General features: G+C 46.3%; 1 protein-coding gene across 1 annotated transcript in view; it reads right to left on the bottom strand.

Annotated features, from left to right (window-relative positions):
* AGK (acylglycerol kinase) overlaps positions 1–23413 on the bottom strand; it is a 188742-nt gene extending 165329 nt beyond the window's left edge. Inside the window, exon 1 of the mRNA XM_069227974.1 lies at positions 23021–23413. Coding sequence (XP_069084075.1) covers positions 23021–23130 — 110 coding nt within the window. The 5' untranslated portion in view covers positions 23131–23413. The remainder of the gene's footprint in view (positions 1–23020) is intronic.
* Positions 23414–24943: the final 1530 nt, after the last annotated feature.

A 24943-nucleotide genomic window follows, 5' to 3' on the forward strand; every position in this document is an offset into this window, starting at 1 on the left:
CTGGGATGTATTGGTGGTTTGATATTTCAGCACATCTCTGCTGCATCCCTACTGTAAGAGCAAACAACATTTGTGACTAAATAGTCCATTTTCATTAATCATGCAGAGTACCTCTTCAGCTGCTCATTACCTGTCAGCTAACCCTCAAACTGCCACGAAAATATGAAATTACAAACATGTGAGAATAAAATCATGCAGATGTGACCAATAGGTCGTTGGTTCCAATTTCCTGGTTAAAGTAAACCTGTGTAATAGTTCTCACAAATAGAAATAGGTGGACAGAGGTATACAAAGAACACAATTTGTCTAAGTTCAAGTAATTTGGCAGAATACGAGAACTACTGTTACATGCAGGACTGCGTGTTCCAGGGGAATATAACTTTACCTCTATACTACATTTTAATGAGTAGACAGTGACACTAGGTGCCATCTCCACGAGGTTAATATCCACAGTGTATTGCATTCTATTTTTATCACAAACTTATTACATGCATTTAGAATCATTCCAAGTACTTTCTATCACTGTTAACAAAACTAGAGCAGAGGAACATATACAAAAAGTGATTGGCCACAAGCACACAACTTTGTTAGATGGGAAAGCCAGGATTAATAACCTGCCTGTAGGAAGTTGGCTCTGTATATACTATCTCAAAGTGAGAGATAGTGTGCACAGAGTCCGAGGGTTCCCCTTAGAGGTTGATAGTGGCAAAATTAGATAATACTAATGCTCTATTTTGTGGCAGGGTGGTCGAGCAGTAGGCTTATCAGAGGGTAGAGGTAAGCATTTGTTGTACACACACACACAGGCAATAAATGACACACACTCAAAGACTTAACTTCAGGCCAATAGGTTTTTATATAAAAAAAATATTATATTCTTAATTTATTTTAGAACCATACGATTCAGAATTTAAGTACATAAATTGTAAGGTACTTCACACAGGTAATTATGGAACTTTGAATTAAAACAGTATTGTACACAGTTTTGGTAAAAATGGCAATAAGCTATTTTAAAACTGGACACTGCAAAAATCAACAGTTCCTGGGGGAGGTAAGTATTGGTTACTTTTTCAGGTAAGTAAAGCACTTACAAGTTCAGTCTCCTGGGCATAGGCAGCCCACCGTTGGGGGTTCAAGTCAACCCCAAACACCGAGCACCAGCAACACCGGGCCGGTCAGGTGCAGAGGTCAAAGTAGGGACCAAATAGCATAGGCGCCTAAGGAGAACAGGGGTGCTCCGGTTCCAGTCTGCTAGCAGGTAAGTACCTGCGTCCTCGAGGAGCAGACCAAGGGGGGTTTGTAGAGCACTGGTGGGGGGGGGGGGTCACAAACAGGCATGCAAAATACACCCTCAGCAGCACAGGGGCAGCCGGGTGCAGTAGGCAAAGTAGGTGTCGGGTTTTGCGTTGAAAGCAATTGAGGGACCCAGGGGTCTCTCTGGCGATGCAGGGAGGGCACAGGGGCTTCTCAGGCCAGCCACCGACTGGGCTAGGACGAGGGCCGCCTGCTGGTCACTCCTGCACTGGTGGTTGGTTCCTCTCGGTCCTGGGGGCTGCAGGTGCGGTGCTTCTTGCAGGCGTCGGGTTCCTTTGTTACAGGGCAGTCGCGGTCAGGGGGAGCCTCTGGATCCTCTCTGCAGGCGTCGCTGTGGGGTTGCAGGGAGGTCGACTCAGGGTGTCCACATCGTTGGAGGCACCTGGTAGTCCTCTTTGCGATGTTAGTTCCTCGGAACATGAGCCGGGGGCGTCGGGCACAGAGTGTGAAGTCTCATGCTTCCCGAGTGAGGCTGGAGTCTCTTTAAAGATGGTTTCTTTGTTGCAGTTTTGGACAGAGTTGCTGTCCTCAGGAGTTTCTTGGTCCTTTAGGTGCAGGTCAGTCCTCTGTGTCCTCAGAGGTCACTGGTCCCGCTGGATGCGTCGCTGTGCAGGTTCTTTGAGTCTGGAGACAGGCCGGTAGGGCTGGGGCCAAGTCAGTTGTTGTCTCCGTTGTCTCTACGGGGCTTTCAGGTCAGCAGTCTTTCTTCTTGTTTCAGGTTGCAGGAATCTGATTTCCTGGGTTCAGGGTCGCCCCTAAATGCTCAATTTAGGGGTGTGTTTAGGTCTGGGGGCAGTAGCCAATGGCTACTGTCCTTGAGGGTGGCTACACCCTCTTTGTGCCTCCTCCCGGAAGGGAGGATGGAACATCCCTAATCCTATTGGGGGGAATCCTCCAAAGCAAGATGGAGGATTTCCTAAGGCAGGGGTCGCCTCAGCTCAGGACACCTTAGGGGCTTGTCCTGGCTGGAGGGTGAATCCTCCTTGTTTTTCTCATTATCTCCCCAGAATAGCCGCCAAAAAGTGGGGCTGTGTCCGGGTGGCTGGCATCTCCACTAGCTGGAGTGCCCTGGGGCATTGTAACACGAAGCCTGAGCCTTCGAGGCTCACTGCTAGGTGTTACAGTTCCTGCAGGGGGGAGGTGTGAGGCACCTCCACCCAGTGCAGGCTTTGTTTCTGGCCCCAGAGAGCACAAAGGCTCTCACCCCAGGGGGTCACAAACTCATCTCAGTGGCAGGCTGGCACAGTCCAGTCAGTCCTGCACTGAAGGATTGGGTAAAATTCAGGGGGTATCTCTAAGATGCCACTTGTGTGCATTTTTTAATAAATCCAGCACTGACATTAGTGTGGGTTTATCATTCTGAGAGCTTGATACCAAACTTCCCAGTATTCAGTGTAACCATTATGGAACTGTGGAGTTCGTTTTGACAAACTCTCAGACCATATAATTAATATGGCCACACTGAACTTACAATGTCTAAGACTAGACTTAGACACTGTTGGGGCATATTGCTCATGCAGCTGTACCCTCACCTGTGGTATAGTGCACCCTGCCTTGGGCTTTAAGGCCTGCTAGAGGGGTGACCTACCTATTTCACAGGCAGTATTTTGTGTACATGGCATCCTGAGGGAGATGCCATGTCAACTTTGCCTTTTTCTCCCCACCAACACACACAATCTGCATTGGCAGAGTGCATATGTTAGGTGTGGGGTCCCTTAGGGTGACACGATACATGCTGCAGCCCTTAGGGACTTTCCCTGGTCACAGGACCCTTGGTACCACTGGTATCTTTTACAATGGACTTATCTGTGTGCCAGGGGTGCTCTAAATGTGGAAACAATGGTACATTTTTAGTGAAAGAACACTGGTGCTGGGGCCTGGTTAGCAGGGTCGCAGCACACTTCTTAGTCAAGTCAGCATCAATATCAGACCAAAAGTGGGGGGTAACTGCAATAGGAAGACATTTTCCTACACTGCCCATTACACCTCAGCTTGGGTAGGGATAGTTCTGATAGCAATGCTAAGGGACTGCCACCCGCGGAACAAAAATGCCACTTTGTTGGGAGCCCCGGATGTTCAATGCAGTGTCTATCACTGTGAGAAAGTAGCCTCTTTCTAGCCTTGTTACCCCCACTTTGGGCCTGATGGTGAGTGTATGTCAGGGTTTTTTCACTGTCTCACTGGTATCCTGTTTGTCAGGGCCCAGGGCTCATAGTGAAAACCCTATGTTTTCAGTATGTTTGTTATGTGTCACTGGGACCCTGCTAGTCAGGACCCCAGTGCTCATAAGTTTGTGACCTAAAGGTATGTGTTCCCTGTGTGATGCCTAACTGTCTCACTGAGGCTCTGCTAACCAGAACCTCAGTGGTTATGCTCTCTCATTTCTTTCAAATTGTCACTAACAGGCTAGTGACCAATTTTTACCAATTTACATTGGCTTACTGGAACACCCTTATAATTCCCTAGTATATGGTACTGAGGTACCCAGGGTATTGGGGTTCCAGGAAATCCCTATGGGCTGCAGCATTTCTTTTGCCACCCATAGGGAGCTCTGACAATTCTTACACAGGCCTGCCACTGCAGCCTGAGTGAAATAACGTCCACGTTATTTCACAGCCATTTTACACTGCACTTAAGTAACTTATAAGTCACCTATATGTCTAACCTTTACCTGGTAAAGGTTAGGTGCAAAGTTACTTAGTGTGAGGGCACCCTGGCACTAGCCAAGGTGCCCCCACATTGTTCAGGGCCAATTTCCCTGACTTTGTGAGTGCGGGGACACCATTACACGCGTGCACTACATATAGGTCACTACCTATATGTAGCTTCACAATGGTAACTCCGAATATGGCCATGTAACATGTCTATGATCATGGAATTGCCCCCTCTATGCCATCCTAGCATAGTTGGCACAATCCCATGATCCCAGTGGTCTGTAGCACAGACCCTGGTCCTGCCAAACTGCCCTTCCTGGGGTTTCACTGCAGCTGCTGCTGCTGCCAACCCCTCAGACAGGCATCTGCCCTCCTGGGGTCCAGCCAGGCCTGGCCCAGGATGGCAGAACAAAGAACTTCCTCTGAGAGAGGGTGTGACACCCTCTCCCTTTGGAAAATGGTGTGAAGGCAGGGGAGGAGTAGCCTCACCCAGCCGCTGGAAATGCTTTCTTGGGCACAGATGTGCCCAATTCTGCATAAGCCAGTCTACACCGGTTCAGGGGACCCCTTAGCCCTGCTCTGGCCCGAAACTGGACAAAGGAAAGGGGAGTGACCACTCCCCTGACCTGCACCTCCCCTGGGAGGTGTCCAGAGCTCCTCCAGTGTGCTCCAGACCTCTGCCATCTTGGAAACAGAGGTGCTGCTGGCACACTGGACTGCTCTGAGTGGCCAGTGCCACCAGGTGACGTCAGAGACTCCTTGTGATAGGCTCCTTCAGGTGTTACTAGCCTATCCTCTCTCCTAGGTAGCCAAACCCTCTTTTCTGGCTATTTAGGGTCTCTGTCTCTGGGGAAACTTTAGATAAAGAATGCAAGAGCTCATCCGAGTTCCTCTGCATCTCTCTCTTCACCTTCTGCCAAGGAATCGACTGCTGACCGCGCTGGAAGCCTGCAAACCTGCAACATAGTAGCAAAGACGACTACTGCAACTCTGTAACGCTGATCCTGCCGCCTTCTCGACTGTTTTCCTGGTGGTGCATGCTGTGGGGGTAGTCTGCCTCCTCTCTGCACTAGAAGCTCCGAAGAAATCTCCCGTGGGTCGACGGAATCTTCCCCCTGCAACCGCAGGCACCAAAAAGCTGCATTACCGGTCCCTTGGGTCTCCTCTCAGCACGACGAGCAAGGTCCCTCGAATCCAGCAACTCTGTCCAAGTGACTCCCACAGTCCAGTGACTCTTCAGTCCAAGTTTGGTGTAGGTAAGTCCTTGCCTCACCTCGCTAGACTGCATTGCTGGGAACCGTGACTTTTGCAGCTATTCCGGCCTCCGTGCACTTCCGGCGGAAATCCTTTGTGCACAGTCCAGCCTGGGTCCACGGCACTCTAACCTGCATTGCACGACCTCCTAAGTTGTTCTCCGGCGATGTGGGACTTCTTTGTGCGACTTTGGGTGAGCACCATTTCACGCATCCTCGTAGTGCCTGTTTCTGGCACTTCTCCGGGTGCTACCTGCTGCTAAGAGGGCTCCTTGTCTTGCTCGACGTCCCCTCTACCTCCTGGTCCCTCCTGGGCCACAGCAGCATCCAAAAACGCTAACCGCACGATTTGCAGCTAACAAGGCTTGTTGGCGTTCTTTCGGCGGGAAAACACTTCTGCACGACTCTACAAGGCGAGAGGGATCCGTCCTCCAAAGGGGAAGTCTCTAGCCCTTTGCGTTCCTGCAGAAACCGCAGCTTCTTCTGTCCAGTAGAAGCTTCTTTGCACCCGCAGCTGGCATTTCCTGGGCATCTGCCCATCTCCGACTTGCTTGTGACTTTTGGACTTGGTCCCCTTGTTCCACAGGTACCCCAGATTGGAAATCCAGCGTTGTTGCATTGTTGGTTTGTGTCTTTCCTGCATTATTCCTCTAACACGACTTCTTTATCCTTAGGGGAACTTTAGTGCACTTTGCACTCACTTTTCAGGGTCTTGGGGAGGGTTATTTTTCTAACTCTCACTATTTTCTAATAGTCCCAGCGACCCTCTACAAGGTCACATAGGTTTGGGGTCCATTCGTGGTTCGCATTCCACTTTTGGAGTATATGGTTTGTGTTGCCCCTATCCCTATGTTTCCCCATTGCATCCTATTGTAACTATACATTGTTTGCACTGTTTTCTAAGACTTTACTGCATATTTTTACTATTGTGTATATATATCTTGTGTATATTTCCTATCCTCTCACTGAGGGTACACTCTAAGATACTTTGGCATATTGTCATAAAAATAAAGTACCTTTATTCTTAGTATAACTGTGTATTGTGTTTTCTTATGATATTGTGCATATGACACTAAGTGGTACTGTAGTAGCTTCACACGTCTCCTAGTTCAGCCTGAGCTGCTCTGCTAAGCTACCATTATCTATCAGCCTAAGCTGCTAGACACCCTATACACTAATAAGGGATAACTGGGCCTGGTGCAAGGTGCAAGTACCCCTTGGTACTCACTACAAGCCAGTCCAGCCTCCTACAATCACCAGCATCTTTTGGAATAGTGTTAAAGCCATGAGCAAATATCAAGTATCAGAGTTCCATTGCCAAAACCTATCCACTAGGCCACATCTAGCAGTGGGGCTGTTGCTATTCGCAACCCCTCACCTCCCATGAATGGACAACGTACAAGGATCAAGTCAAGATCTATTTTTAGCACTGTCATTGATTGAATCTGTTTCTAAGCCCTTCCAAAGTCTGCGACTAAGGCATGGCAACACTGTGAAGTATTTTCTCTGGATAGTAGGGCAGTAAGGATACAATTCAGTATCCTTCATGGACATTGTTGTTTACAACCGGTGTCCTATATCTTAAGATATTATGTAATTCCAGTTGAATGAGAAAGCTGCTCTACATGGGAAGGGAAAGCAGCAGTCGAGGCTAAATTCAGTAGGTGTCATAGAGACGGCTACTTCAATATGGCAAAGTGATCATGCTTGATAAAATTTATGTAGATTAAGATCTTTATCTTTTAATGAGACTAGGCGACTGATTTAGAGGAGGGTGTCATAGAATGAAATGCGCTCAGAAGCTCACACCCCCAAAATGAACGTCTTTCTAATGTGGCCATTTCCGTAAAGCGTCTCTGTTGCTTAACTGTCTCTGCACATGCTCTAAGTATCCAAGGAAAGTGAAAATGCAAAGATGGTTATTCTTCTCTGTGCCACAGGGATCATCTCTATTAAAAGCACAGAACTGTCATGTTACCCAATGTCTATATGGAACATAATCAGCAGTGAGTCCATGATAGAATAAGCAGACAAAAGAAACAACATTCCAAGAAAGAGGTACAATATATGCTTTACTAATCCAGAATGGGAGAAGAAGAACTCACTAAGCAGTGGTTCTGGAACAAAACACATTCCCATAGTCACATCATTTGTGCAATGAAATCAACACCGAGGCACCATACATGAGTTGGGCAAAGTACTAGGAAGGCAATGTACAAAATGAGAAAGAGCAACACAGGCAATGCGAGCCACACGGAAAGGCAATATATGAGGGCCATTTGGACAGTAAAGTTATACCAATTCCAATAAAAACAAGCATTGGCAAAGCCAAAACGTTTCGCCTACAAGGTCGCTTTTGGTTTTGTCACTGTTTTAAGTCATGTTTTACAGCAGTGCAACTGCTGTGTAACATGGCTGAAACTTAAAAAAATACAAAATTGGCTATGGGGCGGCCTCATTTTTTAGTAGACCCATCTGCACCTAAGGGGGGCAGAATCCACTTAGGCACCAATTTCTAAATGCTTGATGGTGGGGTGTTTGTCAACTGGCGAAGTATTTGCCTTTGTGATTATAACAGTTTTTTCTCCTTTTTGTTCTAGTTCAAAGCTTTTGCTTCTTTTGCTGTGGCTCCTTGCGGTTTTGGCAGTGGTTGGCCTGCGGTTTGCGTAGTTGCATGTTTTAGGTAAGTAAAAACAATTTACTCCAAAGGAGTATTGTTGTCATGCATGAATTACATGTTTGTAGGTGGTGTACTCAATGCAGGATTGTGTGTGAAATTGTCCTTAGATTTGTGCACAATGATATTTGTGTTGTCTTATTTCTAATTTGCTTTTCTTTCTTTTTAGTGGGATATCATTGGTGATTGCGGTGTCTGTGCAGAGTAGTTGCTGGTGAGTAGGTTTTTCCGGCAAGTGAGCTGTAGAGTTTTTCAGTACATAACTCTTTGTGATAAAGCCACACTTTGTTTATTACTTATCTTACACAGTGCTGGTTGGTGGTGGTGCATTTGTCCAGTTACTTTTCGTAGGAAGGATCATGGCTAGCCGCAGGAGGACCGTACAGCAGGTTGTTGGTATGCTTTTTGAGTCATTGTCTGATCATGATTATGAGACTGACTCTGCATCCGAGGCACAGGAGGAAGTGAGAGATTCTGGAAGTGAAGTTTCTGTCGGAGAGGAACCTTCTGATGAGGAAGCCACTCTCAGTGCTGATGAAGGGCCTGTTTTGGAGGAGGACTCTGATGTGCCAATAGTGCAGCAACCTGGGGCTGAAAGGTTTCCCGTTTGAAGACTTGAACTCTGGGTTGCTCCAAACATGGAACAGCTAGAGTTGCCTTCCTTTACTGGTCTCCCATGGAGAAGAGTCAATATGGAGAACTCTTTGCCTGTCAATTACTTTGAGTTATTTATGGATGACGTGTTTTTGGAAGAGATCGCTGAGCAGACTAATTTGTATGCAGAGCAATATTTGAGGGACAATGCTGCCAGACTTAGGCCACACTCTAGAGCTACCCAGTGGATTCCCACAAATTTGGAAGAGATGAAAAGGTTTTTGGGTTTGACTCTTTTGATGGGGTTGATAAGGAAGTCGTCGCTGGCTTCTTATTGGTCTACTAGTCCCTTGATGGCAACGGCTATATTTTCTGCAACCATGAATCGTAATCGGTATTTGCTTCTTCTTAGGGTGCTGCATTTTGCTGACAATGCTTTAGCCTTGCAACAAGATCACCCTGATTCTGACCGTTTTTTTAAGATTAGGCCTGTCCTTGATCTTTTAGTAGATCGTTTTTCAGAGGTCTATCTTCCAGGCAAAGAAATAGCTGTGGATGGGTCTTTGGTCCTCTTCAAGGGTCGTATGGTGTTTAGGCAGTACATTCCTAGCAAGAGGGCACGATATGGAATTAAATTGTATATGCTGTCTGAAAGTAGTACAAGATATGTGCATAATTTCTGGGTCTACACTGGTAGGGATTCCAGTATTGACCCCCCTGGTTGTCCTCCCACTTTTGGTGTTACTGAGAAAATTGTGTGGGAACTTGGTATTCGACTGCTTAACAAAGATCACCTTTTGTTATGTAGATAACTTCTACACTGGAGTGCAGATGTTTAAGGAATTGTTTAGAGTGGACACTGTTGCTTGTGGCACAATTTGTTGTAACCAGAAAGGCTATCCAAGGGAGCTGGTCTATGAAAACAACTTGAGAGAGGACAGTGCAGTGCCTTGCAGAATGATGAGCTGCTAGCTCTGAAATTTACAGACAGAAGGGATGTCTACATGCTAAGTACCATCCATGATGAGAGTACTTCCCCTATGACTGTTTGGGTCCAGGTTGCTGAAGTGCGCAAACCTGTGTGCGTTTTAGATTAGAATAAGTACATGGGAGGTGTAGATAGAGTTGATCAGAGGTTGGAACCTTATACTGCTATTCGTAAGTCTTACGTTTGGTATAAGAAGTTAGCAATTCACCTGTTCCACCTGGCAACTTTTAATGCTTTTATTGGGTTCAAGGATAGGTCTCCAGAGTCAAAGATGACATCTGTGAAATATCAGGAGTCAGTGATAGAGAGCCTTATTGTGGTGGAACAGGCAAGAGTTCCTAGAGAAGCGGTGGTGGAGGATGTGGCTAGATTGAAGGATTGCCACTTTGCTGAGCACATTCCTCCCAAGCCCAAAAAAGACTTTACAGCTAAGTAATGGAGAGTCTGTGCTCGAAGAGGTATCCGGAGGGAGACTCAAATGTACTGCCCAGATTGTCCTTCAAAGCCTGGTCTGTGTGTGGGTGGCTGTTTCAGGAATTACCACACCCAGAAGAATTACTGGGAACTACCATGAGTGTAATCTGCCTGTTTTATATTTGCATGTGTTCAGTTTCATGGTTGGCATTTTTGTCATGTATTTAGTTCAAGCTTTTCTGTTTGTAGTTTTGTACTTATTTCTAATTAGTTAGTGGTTTCTTTGTTTTAAAAACAAGAAGTGATGCCATTGTGTGTGGAGTGGCGTTTGGCTGGCGGTGTAAATATTGACTTGCTATTGGCTACTGCAACACACTGCCAGCCAAACGCCAGTCCACACAGCCATCAGCTGGTGTGATTGCTGTATCAGGCATGTGGGTATATGTAAGTAATGGGCCCTTGAGTGGCGCTGTCTGTCGATGCGAGGGTTGTAATGTGCTGGGCCTGTGGCTGGCGGCATGAATGGTCTTATGCATGTCATGTATGAAAGGTGTGTGAATGGACTGTAAAGCGGTTGGTGCCTTGTCATGGCTTTACAGCTCACGAGCTGCGAGTCACTGGTTCCGTTTTTTGGCCTTTCAGTTATTAACAGTGCATTTCATTTCTGTGAAATCTCTTGTTAATAAAATGTGATCTACTGAACTGTCACTCCCCCTTGTGCCAAATCCAACTAGTATGTGTGGTAAAAATGACAAAACCTGCTCCGCTGTAATCAGGCATCACAGCACACCCGTGACACGCTAGGTGTTTCAGGTGGGGCCCCGATGATGAAGCATGCCACCAACTTGGTTGGTGGGTGAGGGGTCTTTTTAACATAACCTAAGTGCGTTTCTTTTCACAATTTTAGTGTTTGGAACATCACTTAAGTACGTGGACACATCAAAATGATCTATTGCAAAACTACCTGTGTTTGAGGGGGAGGGGGCACCTATGTTTTTGACCCTGGGTGCGGCCTTCATCTAGGGAAACCTACCAAACCCAGACATGTTTGAAAAGTCGACACCCCAAGGAGTCCAAGGAGGTGTGGCTTGCTTGGATCCACCAACATTTTCTTACCCATACTCCTCTGCAAACCTCAAAATTTGCTTCAAAAAGCATATTTTCCTAACTCACTGTTCTAGAACAAATTTCCTACCACCCAGCGTTCCCCTCAGTCTCCCAAGTAAAATTATACCTCACTTGTGTGGGTCCCCAAAGCAGAGTCAGCCTAAAAGATGTATAAAAGAAAAATATGTGCTTATCAACTCGCTGTGCTATCCCCTCAATCTCTAAAGGTTTTTGGCATTTTTTGTTGCAGGCACCTGGGCCACCCACACAAGTGAGGTATCATTTTTATCAGGAGACTTGGGGGAATGCTGGGTGAAAGGAAATTTGTGGGTCCTCTCAGATTCCAGAACTTTCGGTCACCGAAATGTAAGGAAAAAGTGTTTTTTTTAGTCAAATTTTGAGGTTTGCAAAGGATTCTGGGTAATAAAACACTGGGGGATCCACGCAAATCACACCTCCCTGGACTCCCTCGGGGTCTAGTTTTCAGAATGCTTGGGTTTGGTAGGTTTCCCTATATGACTGCTGAGCCCAGGACCAAAAACGAAGGTCCCCCCCACACAAAAACAGTTAGTTTTGTATTTGATAATTTTGATGTGTCCACATAGTGTTTTTGGGGATTTCCTTTCGCAGGCGTAAGGTCTACCCACACAAGTGAGGTACCATTTTTATAGCTGAATCCAACTAAGCTTTCCTCATTTATAGTAGCTTCACAACCATTGTGAAATCTGTATGCAGTAATGTAGGAGGCTGGACTGGCTTGTAGTGAGTACCAAGGGGTACTTGCACCTTGCACCAGGCCCAGTTATCCCTTATTAGTGTATAGGGTGTCTAGCAGCTTAGGCTGATAGATAATGGTAGCTTAGCAGAGCAGCTTAGGCTGAACTAGGAGACGTGTGAAGCTACTACAGTACCACCTAGTGTCATATGCACAATATCATAAGAAAACACAATACACAGTTATACTAAAAATAAAGGTACTTTATTTTTATGACAATATGCCAAAGTATCTTAGAGTGTACCCTCAGTGAGAGGATAGGAAATATACACAAGATATATATACACAATAGCAAAAATATGCAGTATAGTCTTAGAAAACAGTGCAAACAATGTATAGTTACAATAGGATGCAATGGGGAAACATAGGGATAGGGGCAACACAAACCATATACTCCAAAAGTGGAATGCGAACCTATGTGACCTTGTAGAGGGTCGCTGGGACTATTAGAAAATAGTGAGAGTTAGAAAAATAACCCTCCCCAAGACCCTGAAAAGTGAGTGCAAAGTGCACTAAAGTTCCCCTAAGGACAAAGAAGTTGTGTTAGAGGAATAATGCAGGAAAGACACAAACCAACAACTGTGGATTTCCAATCTAGGGTACCTGTGGAACAAGGGGACCAAGTCCAAAAGTCACAAGCAAGTCGGAGATGGGCAGATGCCCAGGAAATGCCAGCTGCGGGTGCAAAGAAGCTTCTACTGGACAGAAGAAGCTGAGGTTTCTGCAGGAACGAAAAGGGCTAGAGACTTCCCCTTTGGTGGACGGATCCCTCTCGCCGTGGAGAGTCGTGCAGAAGTGTTTTCCCGCCGAAAGAACGCCAACAAGCCTTGCTAGCTGCAAATCGTGCGGTTAGCGTTTTTGGACGCTGCTGTGGCCCTGGAGGGACCAGGAGGTTGCAAATTGGACCAGGAGAGAGAGGGGACGTCGAGCAAGACAAGGAGCCCTCTCAGCAGCAGGTAGCACCCGGAGAAGTGCCAGAAACAGGCACTACGAGGATGCGTGAAACGGTGCTCACCCGAAGTCGCACAACGGAGTCCCACGTCGCCGGAGACCAACATAGAACGTCGTGCAATGCAGGTTAGAGTGCCGTGGACCCAGGCTTGGCTGTGCACAAAGGATTTCCGCCGGAAGTGCACGGAGGCCGGAGTAGCTGCAAAAGTCGCGGTTCCCAGCAATGCAGTCTAGCGAGGTGAGGCAAGGACTTACCGCCACCAAACTTGGACTGAAGAGTCACTGGACTGTGGGAGTCACTTGGACAGAGTTGCTGGATTCGAGGGACCTCGCTCGTCGTGCTGAGAGGAGACCCAAGGGACCGGTAATGCAGCTTTTTGGTGCCTGCGGTTGCAGGGGGAAGATTCCGTCGACCCACGGGAGATTTCTTCGGAGCTTCTAGTGCAGAGAGGATGCAGACTACCCCCACAGCATGCACCACCAGGAAAACAGTCGAGAAGGCGGCAGGATCAGCGTTACAGAGTTGCAGTAGTCGTCTTTGCTACTATGTTGCAGTTTTGCAGTTTTGCAGGCTTCCAGCGCGGTCAGCAGTCGATTCCTTGGCAGAAGGTGAAGAGAGAGATGCAGAGGAACTCGGCTGAGCTCTTGCATTCGTTATCTAAAGTTTCCCCAGAGACAGAGACCCTAAATAGCCAGAAAAGAGGGTTTGGCTACCTAGGAGAGAGGAAAGGCTAGCAACACCTGAAGGAGCCTATCAGAAGGAGTCTCTGACGTCACCTGGTGGCACTGGCCACTCAGAGCAGTCCAGTGTGCCAGCAGCACCTCTGTTTCCAAGATGGCAGAGGTCTGGAGCACACTGGAGGAGCTCTGGACACCTCCCAGGGGAGGTGCAGGTCAGGGGAGTGGTCACTCCCCTTTCCTTTGTCCAGTTTCGCGCCAGAGCAGGGCTAAGGGGTCCCCTGAACCGGTGTAGACTGGCTTATGCAGAATTGGGCACATCTGTGCCCAAGAAAGCATTTCCAGAGGCTGGGGGAGGCTACTCCTCCACTGCCTTCACACCATTTTCCAAAGGGAGAGGGTGTCACACCCTCTCTCAGAGGAAGTTCTTTGTTCTGCCATCCTGGGCCAGGCCTGGCTGGACCCCAGGAGGGCAGATGCCTGTCTGAGGGGTTGGCAGCAGCAGCAGCTGCAGTGAAACCCCAGGAAAGGCAGTTTGGCAGTACCAGGGTCTGTGCTACAGACCACTGGGATCATGGGATTGTGCCAACTATGCCAGGATGGCATAGAGGGGGCAATTCCATGATCATAGACATGTTACATGGCCATATTCGGAGTTACCATTGTGAAGCTACATATAGGTAGTGACCTATATGTAGTGCACGCGTGTAATGGTGTCCCCGCACTCACAAAGTCCGGGGAATTGGCCCTGAACAATGTGGGGGCACCTTGGCTAGTGCCAGGGTGCCCTCACACTAAGTAACTTTGCACCTAACCTTTACCAGGTAAAGGTTAGACATATAGGTGACTTATAAGTTACTTAAGTGCAGTGTAAAATGGCTGTGAAATAACGTGGACGTTATTTCACTCAGGCTGCAGTGGCAGGCCTGTGTAAGAATTGTCAGAGCTCCCTATGGGTGGCAAAAGAAATGCTGCAGCCCATAGGGATCTCCTGGAACCCCAATACCCTGGGTACCTCAGTACCATATACTAGGGAATTATAAGGGTGTTCCAGTATGCCAATGTAAATTGGTAAAATTGGTCACTAGCCTGTTAGTGACAATTTGAAAGAAATGAGAGAGCATAACCACTGAGGTTCTGGTTAGCAGAGCCTCAGTGAGACAGTTAGGCACCACACAGGGAACACATACATATAGGCCACAAACTTATGAGCACTGGGGTCCTGACTAGCAGGGTCCCAGTGACACATAACAAACATACTGAAAACATAGGGTTTTCACTATGAGCACTGGGCCCTGGCTAGCAGGATCCCAGTGAGACAGTGAAAACACCCTGACATACACTCACAAACAGGCCAAAAGTGGGGGTAACAAGGCTAGAAAGAGGCTACTTTCTCACACAACCCCCCCCCAAACGAAGGACAATAAGGCTAACCTTGGCCAGTTGAGACTTTATTGTCTAAGTGGTGATAAGTAGAGAGTAGCTCTGCAATAGACTGGTTACTCCCTTTATCATCCACTATATGGTTACTTCCCTGTGGGGATGTAAACCACCCTGTTTGAAGTTTTTTAGCTAAGCAACAATGTGAAGATGTATTTTCAGAGTTTCTATCAGTAAGTTTTAGTTTAGAGCAGTGGGAATTGTCCACTGAACCTATTTGTAGTGATGGAAATGCCAGACAGGGATGCTGTCTCAGAAAAGCCATAGCTGGGCAAAAACTTTGTCCATATGGCTGGAAGAGAGAACAGGGATGCTGTTTCTCTTGGGTTGGAGCAGGGCAGGGATGCTGTCCTATGAGCTCCACACTAGGGCAGGGATGCTGTCCTAAGCGTTGTGAGGCAGTGCAGAGTTTCTGCACTAAAGTTTCTCTGGGAGGGTTGGAGGGATGCTCCATGTTAACTAAAATGGTGCTCTTTTTCTCACCAATGTTAGTTATCCGACAGAGAGGTACTTCCACCTCAGGGAGTACAGTTTTGCCAACTGATGATTCCCTTGGAACAGGTGCCACCCCAGGAGAGGTTTCTCCCACCACAGGAATGGTATCCTGAATGGTAGGGTGGTTAGGGGATACTGTGATACCCTTTTTACCTGTTGATGGAGAGGGATCCTGAGTTTTCAGGCCTTCTCTCCTTTGCTTTTTCATTTCAGTAGAAATGAGAGGGAACAATTCCTCTGGGATGCCCAGCATGGCTGCATGGGCCTAAAACTCTACATCAGCCCAACCTGAGGCCTCTAGGTCATTACCTAAGAGACAGTCTACAGGTAAGCTAGGTGATACCACCACCTGCTTAGGGCCAGTAACTCCACCCCAACTAAACTGAATTATAGCTAAGGGAAGAAACTTAGTGGAGTTATGGACATCAATAATCTTATACTGTTGTCCAATGATGTGTTGATCAGGGTGCACTAGGTTTTCAGTCACCAAAGTGATACTGGCACCTGTGTCCCTGTAGGCCAAGGCCTCAACACCATTTATTGAAACTGTCTGCCTGTACTTATCCATTGTAAGGGGACAAGCAGCCAGTGTGGCAAGGCCAATGCCACTAGGTGTGACAGAAACTGTCTTGGGAGTGACTACCCCAGTTTCTACTATGGACCCATAAGTGAACCCAACTACACCCTTAACTTGACTGTTGCCAGCAGTCCCACCACTAGTACCACTACTGCTAGGGGCACTAGAGCTTGATGTATTAGTGGTGGTAGGCTCAGGGGGTTTACCTGGACAGGACTTATCCCCTGGCCTATGGCCTCTATTTTTACACACAAAGCACCAAGGCTTTTTGAATTGTGTAGGTTGAGAAGAAGAGGAAGAATTTGTTTTATCCCCACCCCCTGAAGAGTGTTTAAGATTTGAAGTGGGATCTTTGGATTTACCCTTATCCCCATGCTTATCTTGAGATTTTTCACCATCTTTCTTCTTAGTGTTCTCTTTGTCACCCCCTGTATGAACTTTTCTGTTCACCCTTGTTCTGACCCATTTGTCTGCCTTCTTTCCCAATTCTTGGGGAGAGGTCAGATCAGAGTCCACCAAGTACTGGTGCAACAAATCAGACACACAATTATTAAGAATATGCTCTCTCAGGATCAAGTTATACAGGCTGTCATAATCAGTAACTTTACTGCCATGTAACCACCCCTCCAAGGCCTTCACTGAATGGTCAATGAAATCAACCCAGTCTTGTGAAGACTCCTTTTTGGTCTCTCTGAACTTTATCCTGTATTGTTCAGTGGTTAAGCCATAACCATCCAGGAGTGCATTCTTAAGTACTGTAAAATTATTGGCATCACTTTCTTTCACAGTAAGGAGCCTATCCCTACCTTTTCCACTAAATGATAGCCATAGGATAGCAGCCCACTGCCTTTGAGGGACATCCTGTACAACACAGGCCCTCTCAAGTGCAGCAAACCACTTGTTAATGTCATCCCCCTCCTTATAAGGGGGAACTATCTTATGCAGATTCCTGGAATCATGCTCTTTTGCAGGATGACTATGGGGAATACTGCTGCTGCCACCATGGGTATCTAAACCCAACTTCTGTCTTTCTTTCTCTAGTTCAAAAGACTGTCTATCCAAATCCAGCTGTTGCTTTTTAAGCTTCAGCCTGGTTTGTTCCACTCTCAACTTATTGAGTTCCCTCTCTAACATTCTGTCATCAGGGTTGGTGGGAGGGACATTCTTAGACACAGAAGAATGAACAGAAGGAGACCTGTCCCTTACAGAAGCCACCCTAACAGCTTGGCTAACAGAAACATCACTACCAGTATGGTGAGAATAAATGCTTTTGCTATGATGTGAGACAACACTATGTGTATGGTGAGGCTCTCCATCATTACCAACTATGCTAGACTGTCTAGTAATGGGCAGGCTAGGAAGTTTCTTTCCTGAATCTTTTCCTGGGGGAGTCCCTGGATCAGATTGGGAACCATTTGCTACTTTTTCAACAGATGTGGCCCCTATGGCCTTATCTTGTTCTCTAAGCATGTTAAGCAATAATTCCAAAGAAGGATTCTTCCCTACACTCAAACCTCTCTCTATGCAGAGACTCCTTGCTCCTTTCCAGCTAAGGTGATCATATGCAAGTTTGGACAGATCAACATTTTGGCCTGTGCCAGACATTTTTAGAGAGAGTTAAAGTGATAGAAAAAGAGAAAAATGTTTTCAGAACTTTTTAGAAAGACAGAAAAAAAACTTTTTTAACTTTTAAGAATTTTTTGAAAGTTTAGAAGTACTTTTCAGCACTTAGAAAAGAGTGAAAAGAGGAAATGCAAAACTTTTTGGCTATGTGTATATACACTGACCTTGTTTTGTATATTTTTCTCTTATGAAAAGTACAATGACAAGAGTGGTAAGTAGTCTCAAAGCACTTATCCCACCGCTGCACAACCAATGTAGGAGGCTGGACTGGCTTGTAGTGAGTACCAAGGGGTACTTGCACCTTGCACAGTTATCCCTTATTAGTGTATAGGGTGTCTAGCAGCTTAGGCTGATAGATAATGGTAGCTTAGCAGAGCAGCTTAGGCTGAACTAGGAGACGTGTGAAGCTACTACAGTACCACCTAGTGTCATATGCACAATATCATAAGAAAACACAATACACAGTTATACTAAAAATAAAGGTACTTTATTTTTATGACAAGATGCCAAAGTATCTTAGAGTGTACCCTCAGTGAGAGGATAGGAAATATACACAAGATATATATACACAATAGCAAAAATATGCAGTATAGTCTTAGAAAACAGTGCAAACAATGTATAGTTACAATAGGATGCAATGGGGAAACATAGGGATAGGGGCAACACAAACCATATACTCCAAAAGTGGAATGCGAACCACGAATGGACCCCAAACCTATGTGACCTTGTAGAGGGTCGCTGGGACTATTAGAAAATAGTGAGAGTTAGAAAAATAACCCTCCCCAAGACCCTGAAAAGTGAGTGCAAAGTGCACTAAAGTTCCCCTAAGGACAAAGAAGTCGTGTTAGAGGAATAATGCAGGAAAGACACAAACCAACAATGCAACAACTGTGGATTTCCAATCTAGGGTACCTGTGGAACAAGGGGACCAAGTCCAAAAGTCACAAGCAAGTCGGAGATGGGCAGATGCCCAGGAAATGCCAGCTGCGGGTGCAAAGAAGCTTCTACTGGACAGAAGAAGCGGAGGTTTCTGCAGGAACGAAAAGGGCTAGAGACTTCCCCTTTGGTGGACGGATCCCTCTCGCCGTGGAGAGTCGTGCAGAAGTGTTTTCCCGCCGAAAGAACGCCAACAAGCCTTGCTAGCTGCAAATCGTGCGGTTAGCGTTTTTGGACGCTGCTGTGTCCCTGGAGGGACCAGGAGGTCGCAAATTGGACCAGGAGAGAGAGGGGACGTCGAGCAAGAAAAGGAGCCCTCTCAGCAGCAGGTAGCACCCGGAGAAGTGCCAGAAACAGGCACTACGAGGATGTGTGAAACAGTGCTCACCCGAAGTCGCACAACGGAGTCCCACGTCGCCGGAGACCAACTTAGAACGTCGTGCAATGCAGGTTACAGTGCCGTGGACCCAGGCTTGGCTGTGCACAAAGGATTTCCGCCGGAAGTGCACGGAGGCCGGAGTAGCTGCAAAAGCCGCGGTTCCCAGCAATGCAGTCTAGCGAGGTGAGGCAAGGACTTACCTCCACCAAACTTGGACTGAAGAGTCACTGGACTGTGGGAGTCACTTGGACAGAGTTGCTGGATTCGAGGGACCTCGCTCGTCGTGCTGAGAGGAGACCCAAGGGACCGGTAATGCAGCTTTTTGGTGCCTGCGGTTGCAGGGGCAAGATTCCGTCAACCCACGGGAGATTTCTTCGGAGCTTCTAGTGCAGAGAGGAGGCAGACTACCCCCACAGCATGCACCACCAGGAAAACAGTCGAGAAGGCGGCAGGATCAGCGTTACAGAGCTGCAGTAGTCGTCTTTGCTACTGTGTTGCAGTTTTGCAGGCTTCCAGCGCGGTCAGCAGTCGATTCCTTGGCAGAAGGTGAAGAGAGAGATGCAGAGGAACTCGGCTGAGCTCTTGCATTCGTTATCTAAAGTTTCCCCAGAGACAGAGACCCTAAATAGCCAGAAAAGAGGGTTTGGCTACCTAGGAGAGAGGATAGGCTAGCAACACCTGAAGGAGCCTATCAGAAGGAGTCTCTGACGTCACCTGGTGGCACTGGCCACTCAGAGCAGTCCAGTGTGCCAGCAGCACCTCTGTTTCCAAGATGGCAGAGGTCTGGAGCACACTGGAGGAGCTCTGGACACCTCCCATGGGAGGTGCAGGTCAGGGGAGTGGTCACTCCCCTTTCCTTTGTCCAGTTTCGCGCCAGAGCAGGGCTAAGGGGTCCCCTGAACCGGTGTAGACTGGCTTATGCAGAATTGGGCACATCTGTGCCCAAGAAAGCATTTCCAGAGGCTGGGGGAGGCTACTCCTCCCCTGCCTTCACACCATTTTCCAAAGGGAGAGGGTGTCACACCCTCTCTCAGAGGAAGTTCTTTGTTCTGCCATCCTGGGCCAGGCCTGGCTTGACCCCAGGAGGGCAGATGCCTGTCTGAGGGGTTGGCAGCAGCAGCAGCTGCAGTGAAACCCCAGGAAAGGCAGTTTGGCAGTACCAGGGTCTGTGCTACAGACCACTGGGATCATGGGATTGTGCCAACTATGCCAGGATGGCATAGAGGGGGCAATTCCATGATCATAGACATGTTACATGGCCATATTCGGAGTTACCATTGTGAAGCTACATATAGGTAGTGACCTATATGTAGTGCACGCGTGTAATGGTGTCCCCGCACTCACAAAGTCCGGGGAATTGGCCCTGAACAATGTGGGGGCACCTTGGCTAGTGCCAGGGTGCCCTCACACTAAGTAACTTTGCACCTAACCTTTACCAGGTAAAGGTTAGACATATAGGTGACTTATAAGTTACTTAAGTGCAGTGTAAAATGGCTGTGAAATAACGTGGACGTTATTTCACTCAGGCTGCAGTGGCAGGCCTGTGTAAGAATTGTCAGAGCTCCCTATGGGTGGCAAAAGAAATGCTGCAGCCCATAGGGATCTCCTGGAACCCCAATACCCTGGGTACCTCAGTACCATATACTAGGGAATTATAAGGGTGTTCCAGTATGCCAATGTAAATTGGTAAAATTGGTCACTAGCCTGTTAGTGACAATTTGAAAGAAATGAGAGAGCATAACCACTGAGGTTCTTGTTAGCAGAGCCTCAGTGAGACAGTTAGGCACCACACAGGGAACACATACATATAGGCCACAAACTTATGAGCACTGGGGTCCTGACTAGCAGGGTCCCAGTGACACATAACAAACATACTGAAAACATAGGGTTTTCACTATGAGCACTGGGCCCTGGCTAGCAGGATCCCAGTGAGACAGTGAAAACACCCTGACATACACTCACAAACAGGCCAAAAGTGGGGGTAACAAGGCTAGAAAGAGGCTACTTTCTCACAAGTAACGCAGTTTTTTTTGTGTTCCTGAAGTCATTAATTTATTAAGAATTTGCAGAAACTACTATAAATGATGAAAGTTTAGTTGGATTCAGCGCACTGAAAAACATGACCAGATGAGGTCACAGACCTCGGCAGAAGGTCGGTTTACACACACAGTTCATGTTACCACAATTTCAAATTCAACCATGGCACCTCGTTTGTATATAGTGCTTATTGTCCATCCATTGCAGGCGCCCTTGCTTACCGAGCATCTTTGACTAGGGGAGTAAACATATATAGCACAGCGGAAAGCAGCATAGGTGCTTCAGACACTACCTAGAGTCTGAGGACTCTACCTCACCTCTGTTCAAAGCACTTGGAAACCCTCTTGATCCAAAATGGTACAGTAATTAATCCCTGTGGGTGTCTCACTTGCAGTTTACTATGTAGCAATGTATTTTTTCTGCAAGCCTCTCGTCTGGCACAATTACATACGACCACTGATGGTCATGGAGAGTGGCGTCAAATAAAGTGTGCAGATTATACACTGGCAAATAGCGGTCTGCATTTATTAGCACGGCTAAAATGCAGCATCATTCAGTTGTGCACCAATAATAACACTCATCGTACAGCCGGGACTGAGCAATACATAATTGTGTTGGACACAGTTAGTTCCAAAAGAGATTCTGCCCAACAGGCACTGATCAGGTATAGGGAACAGTGCAAATGGTGTGCAGGGTACTATATATATCCAAAAATGCTGCTAGGTACATATTATAAAGCAGAGAGAGGAAAATTATAATATACAGGAATCAGGCAAGGCACATGCAGTTATTTTCCATAGGGGATAGGATGAAACAACCAATAACAGAGTAAGCTGACAACTGGAAGCAGATGGGGAGCATCAACAAAGGGAGAAAAGTCGAGGCTGGTTAAACCGTGGAGCAGCTAAGTGACCTGACCCGGGCCAAGCAAAGCACGCCGCACTGCAGATCAAGAATGTTCAAAGCAAAATACCACAAAGCAATAGATAACTAGAGTGGGTCCCTGCTTCAGCCCCGAGATACTGGCGAGTACGCTGCTCAAAACAGAACGCTTGAGTCGGTCCCCGATTTGGCCTGGGGATACTGGCGAGTACACTGCTCAAAAGGGAGCATTAGAGTGGGCCCCTATTTTGGCCCCAGAGGAGGGAATAGTGAGTGCGCATTGCGATCAGAGAATTTGGCTTCCCCCAAAGCATGCAGAGGTCTTTTAAAGAAGTTCCACAAAACAAAAGAAAACAGGAGTTTGGCCACAAGATAATGATAAGAAATACACAAGAGAGGAACAACAGGATATATAGTATGCTACAGCAGACAGAAATTTAGGAAAAGCAAGTGGCAAGCACACAAACCAAAGAAAAGCAAGGGCAGGCTGTAAGCCACTTTTAAGATTTATATTAAATACAACAGATTTGACAAGCACTGCGCAAGCGCTGTGCAGGTGAAACCTATAAAATGTGAAGAGCAGTGACACCAGCAGCCCTGCCAAGAGCCACTCATCTCACGTTAAATTAAAGCATTTTCAGTCATTACTGCAATGCCAGAAATTGTTACACAAAAGAACTGCGTCCTGAAGTGCGGTAAAACATTTTAGTTCCAGTTTCTCACTTTGCTAAGTAAGCTTCGAGTAGTGTTTGTCAAAAGCCACAAGGTGGCGCTGGTGTACAACAGGATACGAGTACAATAGGATTCTCAATACAGGACGATATTTATATGGTTCCCTCGTCTTCATTGCTTGATTTTGCCAGAGGGAAAGTGTCACTCATAGTTGTTGAAATGTCACTCATAATTACACTGAAATTATGAAAATGTCACACATAGATATATGAAACCTTGGCAGCTATGCACCAGTAGGTTTTCCCTTTAGACATGTAAACCTAAAAGGGCAAGTACAGGAAGAACTCACTTAAAAATCATTTTATAGAGGTCTACATTTTGCTGAGTTCTAAAGCAAACATATGGATAAAAATACGGAGAATGTTACAGACATGTTATTGTACTAACCAGATTCTTGGCCACTCCAGATCAGCAAAAAGTACAACAAATAGACTGTATTTTTTCAAATGAAAGGTGGCAACTCTGTACTGGCATGGAAACCGCTGACAGGGGCTCTTAGGCAGGGAATACTCACCAGTACTTGCCATACGTCCAGTGTCCTCCGTATATCAGCAGGGAAAAGCCCACTGTGCTTTTCTTCCAGTTATTCCTAAGGGTTCTGAAAATCCTCACCACTCTCGACATTTCCGCGCTGCCCTCCACTCACATGTGTTCCTGTGGAAATGATGTCCCGGCTGAAAATGGCTCCTCTACCGATCCATAGCAAGAATATGAAGAACAGTAATAAATCCACGGCTTTACTTTTCCCTATCTCCTGTCATATGCACTGTTTTCAGTCTTCAAACTTTCTTTACTGCAGTTTCGGTCTCTGTGCTTACAACGTACTCGTTAAATTATAAGACGTGCGGGTTACAAAGAACACATTGACACTTTCCAATGTAGTTCCAAGGTGGCGGCCATCTTGAACAAGTAATTATGTCGCTTTAGTTTAGGGTCAGGTTTGGGGAAAAAAAAACGTTCATCCCAGAACGAGAGGACAATTCATTCAGATGCGGAAAGGTCAGCGCCATCTTGGAATAGAACCACCATCGCACAATAACGTCAGAGACTGCCTTAGAATGGTAAACCGCCCCGTATTAATTTGAGAAATAGTACATAAATAATTATGTTTGAATGGAGAGACCAATGTCACATTAAAGTAAGAAAAGAATTCGTTTTGAAATGGACTATAAAAAAGTTTTATAATGCCATCAATCGGAAAGTATGTGGCGTAAGGGACAGAACTGCAGAGTTTGGAACTAAGAAACCAGGTTCGAATCTCAACGTTGGCTCACCATTACTGTGACTGGGTAAATCAGGTAATCTCCCCGTGCCTACAAAAATAACGGTGACCTTGTGCAATGTAACTGGTTCTCTTGCAAGGTGCCCCAACACCTTCGGGTCGTTTTGGCGCTAATACACAACCTGAAAAAAAAAGTAGAATTTGTTTCAGATGTTTTTTCATTAAAAGACATTAAGATTTTTTTTTTTTCTTTATTCTCTGTTCAAAGAGTGTGAATCAGGGACTTGGGATATACCAGAACTCTATATCAGTCTTGTAATGTATAGTAACAGTGAAAGAAGACACATATTAGGGTAGACATACACTTACCATAATTTGGTAGGAGTCCTTCTCTTAATTATATTTACCCTCCTAAAAAGCAACATGCCTCCATGGACTATCCCGGTGCAAACCCGCATGAACCTTAAAAAAAAAATGAATAGCTGCCATGTTTCCTAGGTCCATGCATGATTAGATGTTTTTGACGTGTAGCCCTAGCTTTATAATGGATTAAATAAGACAAGTACCAGAATTCAAATTAAAAAAAAAAAAAAGAAATTGGAACTGGCCAATTCTATTAAGGACACAGAGGCGAAGATTATGCTTCTCTTTCTTGTACTGCAAAAACACAGCAGCCAATGAATTCAATGACAAATAAAAACTACATTTCCTATGAACCAAAGTCCACCCTTCTAGTGACCCACCAATCGGGTACCTTCCATAAACATAAAACCCTCAGAGCCCATAGTCCTTCCTCTTTCTTTGCAAATAGGCCTGCCATGTCACTTACGACCAACTTGTCAGCAACAAATAATCATGAAATATAAACATTGATGTAATCCACTGAACTCTTGTGCATGTATCAGACTGTTTTCAAGTGGGGTAATTCTCACCTCCTTGTACTTAATAGAATTGAAAAATCTTGATGCGAAGGCTTGAAAATATTATATTCTATTGAGGCTTCAAATTATGCTTGTTCAAAGCTGCGCCACCATGTTACATGCTACATCCACAATAGCTTTATGATAAAACAACTTAAAGGTGAAATCTCAGGACCAATCAGCGGCTGCCATGATGTCCTCTAGTCAATATTCGGGAACGCGGCCCCAGGGTAGGTGCTGTTCAGGACACCAGTGACCACGGAAATTTACTGTGAACCGGGCAACAGGCCTGCGT

The sequence above is a fragment of the Pleurodeles waltl genome, chromosome 4_1, assembly GCF_031143425.1.
Source record: "Pleurodeles waltl isolate 20211129_DDA chromosome 4_1, aPleWal1.hap1.20221129, whole genome shotgun sequence".
Classification (NCBI taxonomy): Eukaryota; Metazoa; Chordata; class Amphibia; order Caudata; family Salamandridae; genus Pleurodeles; species Pleurodeles waltl.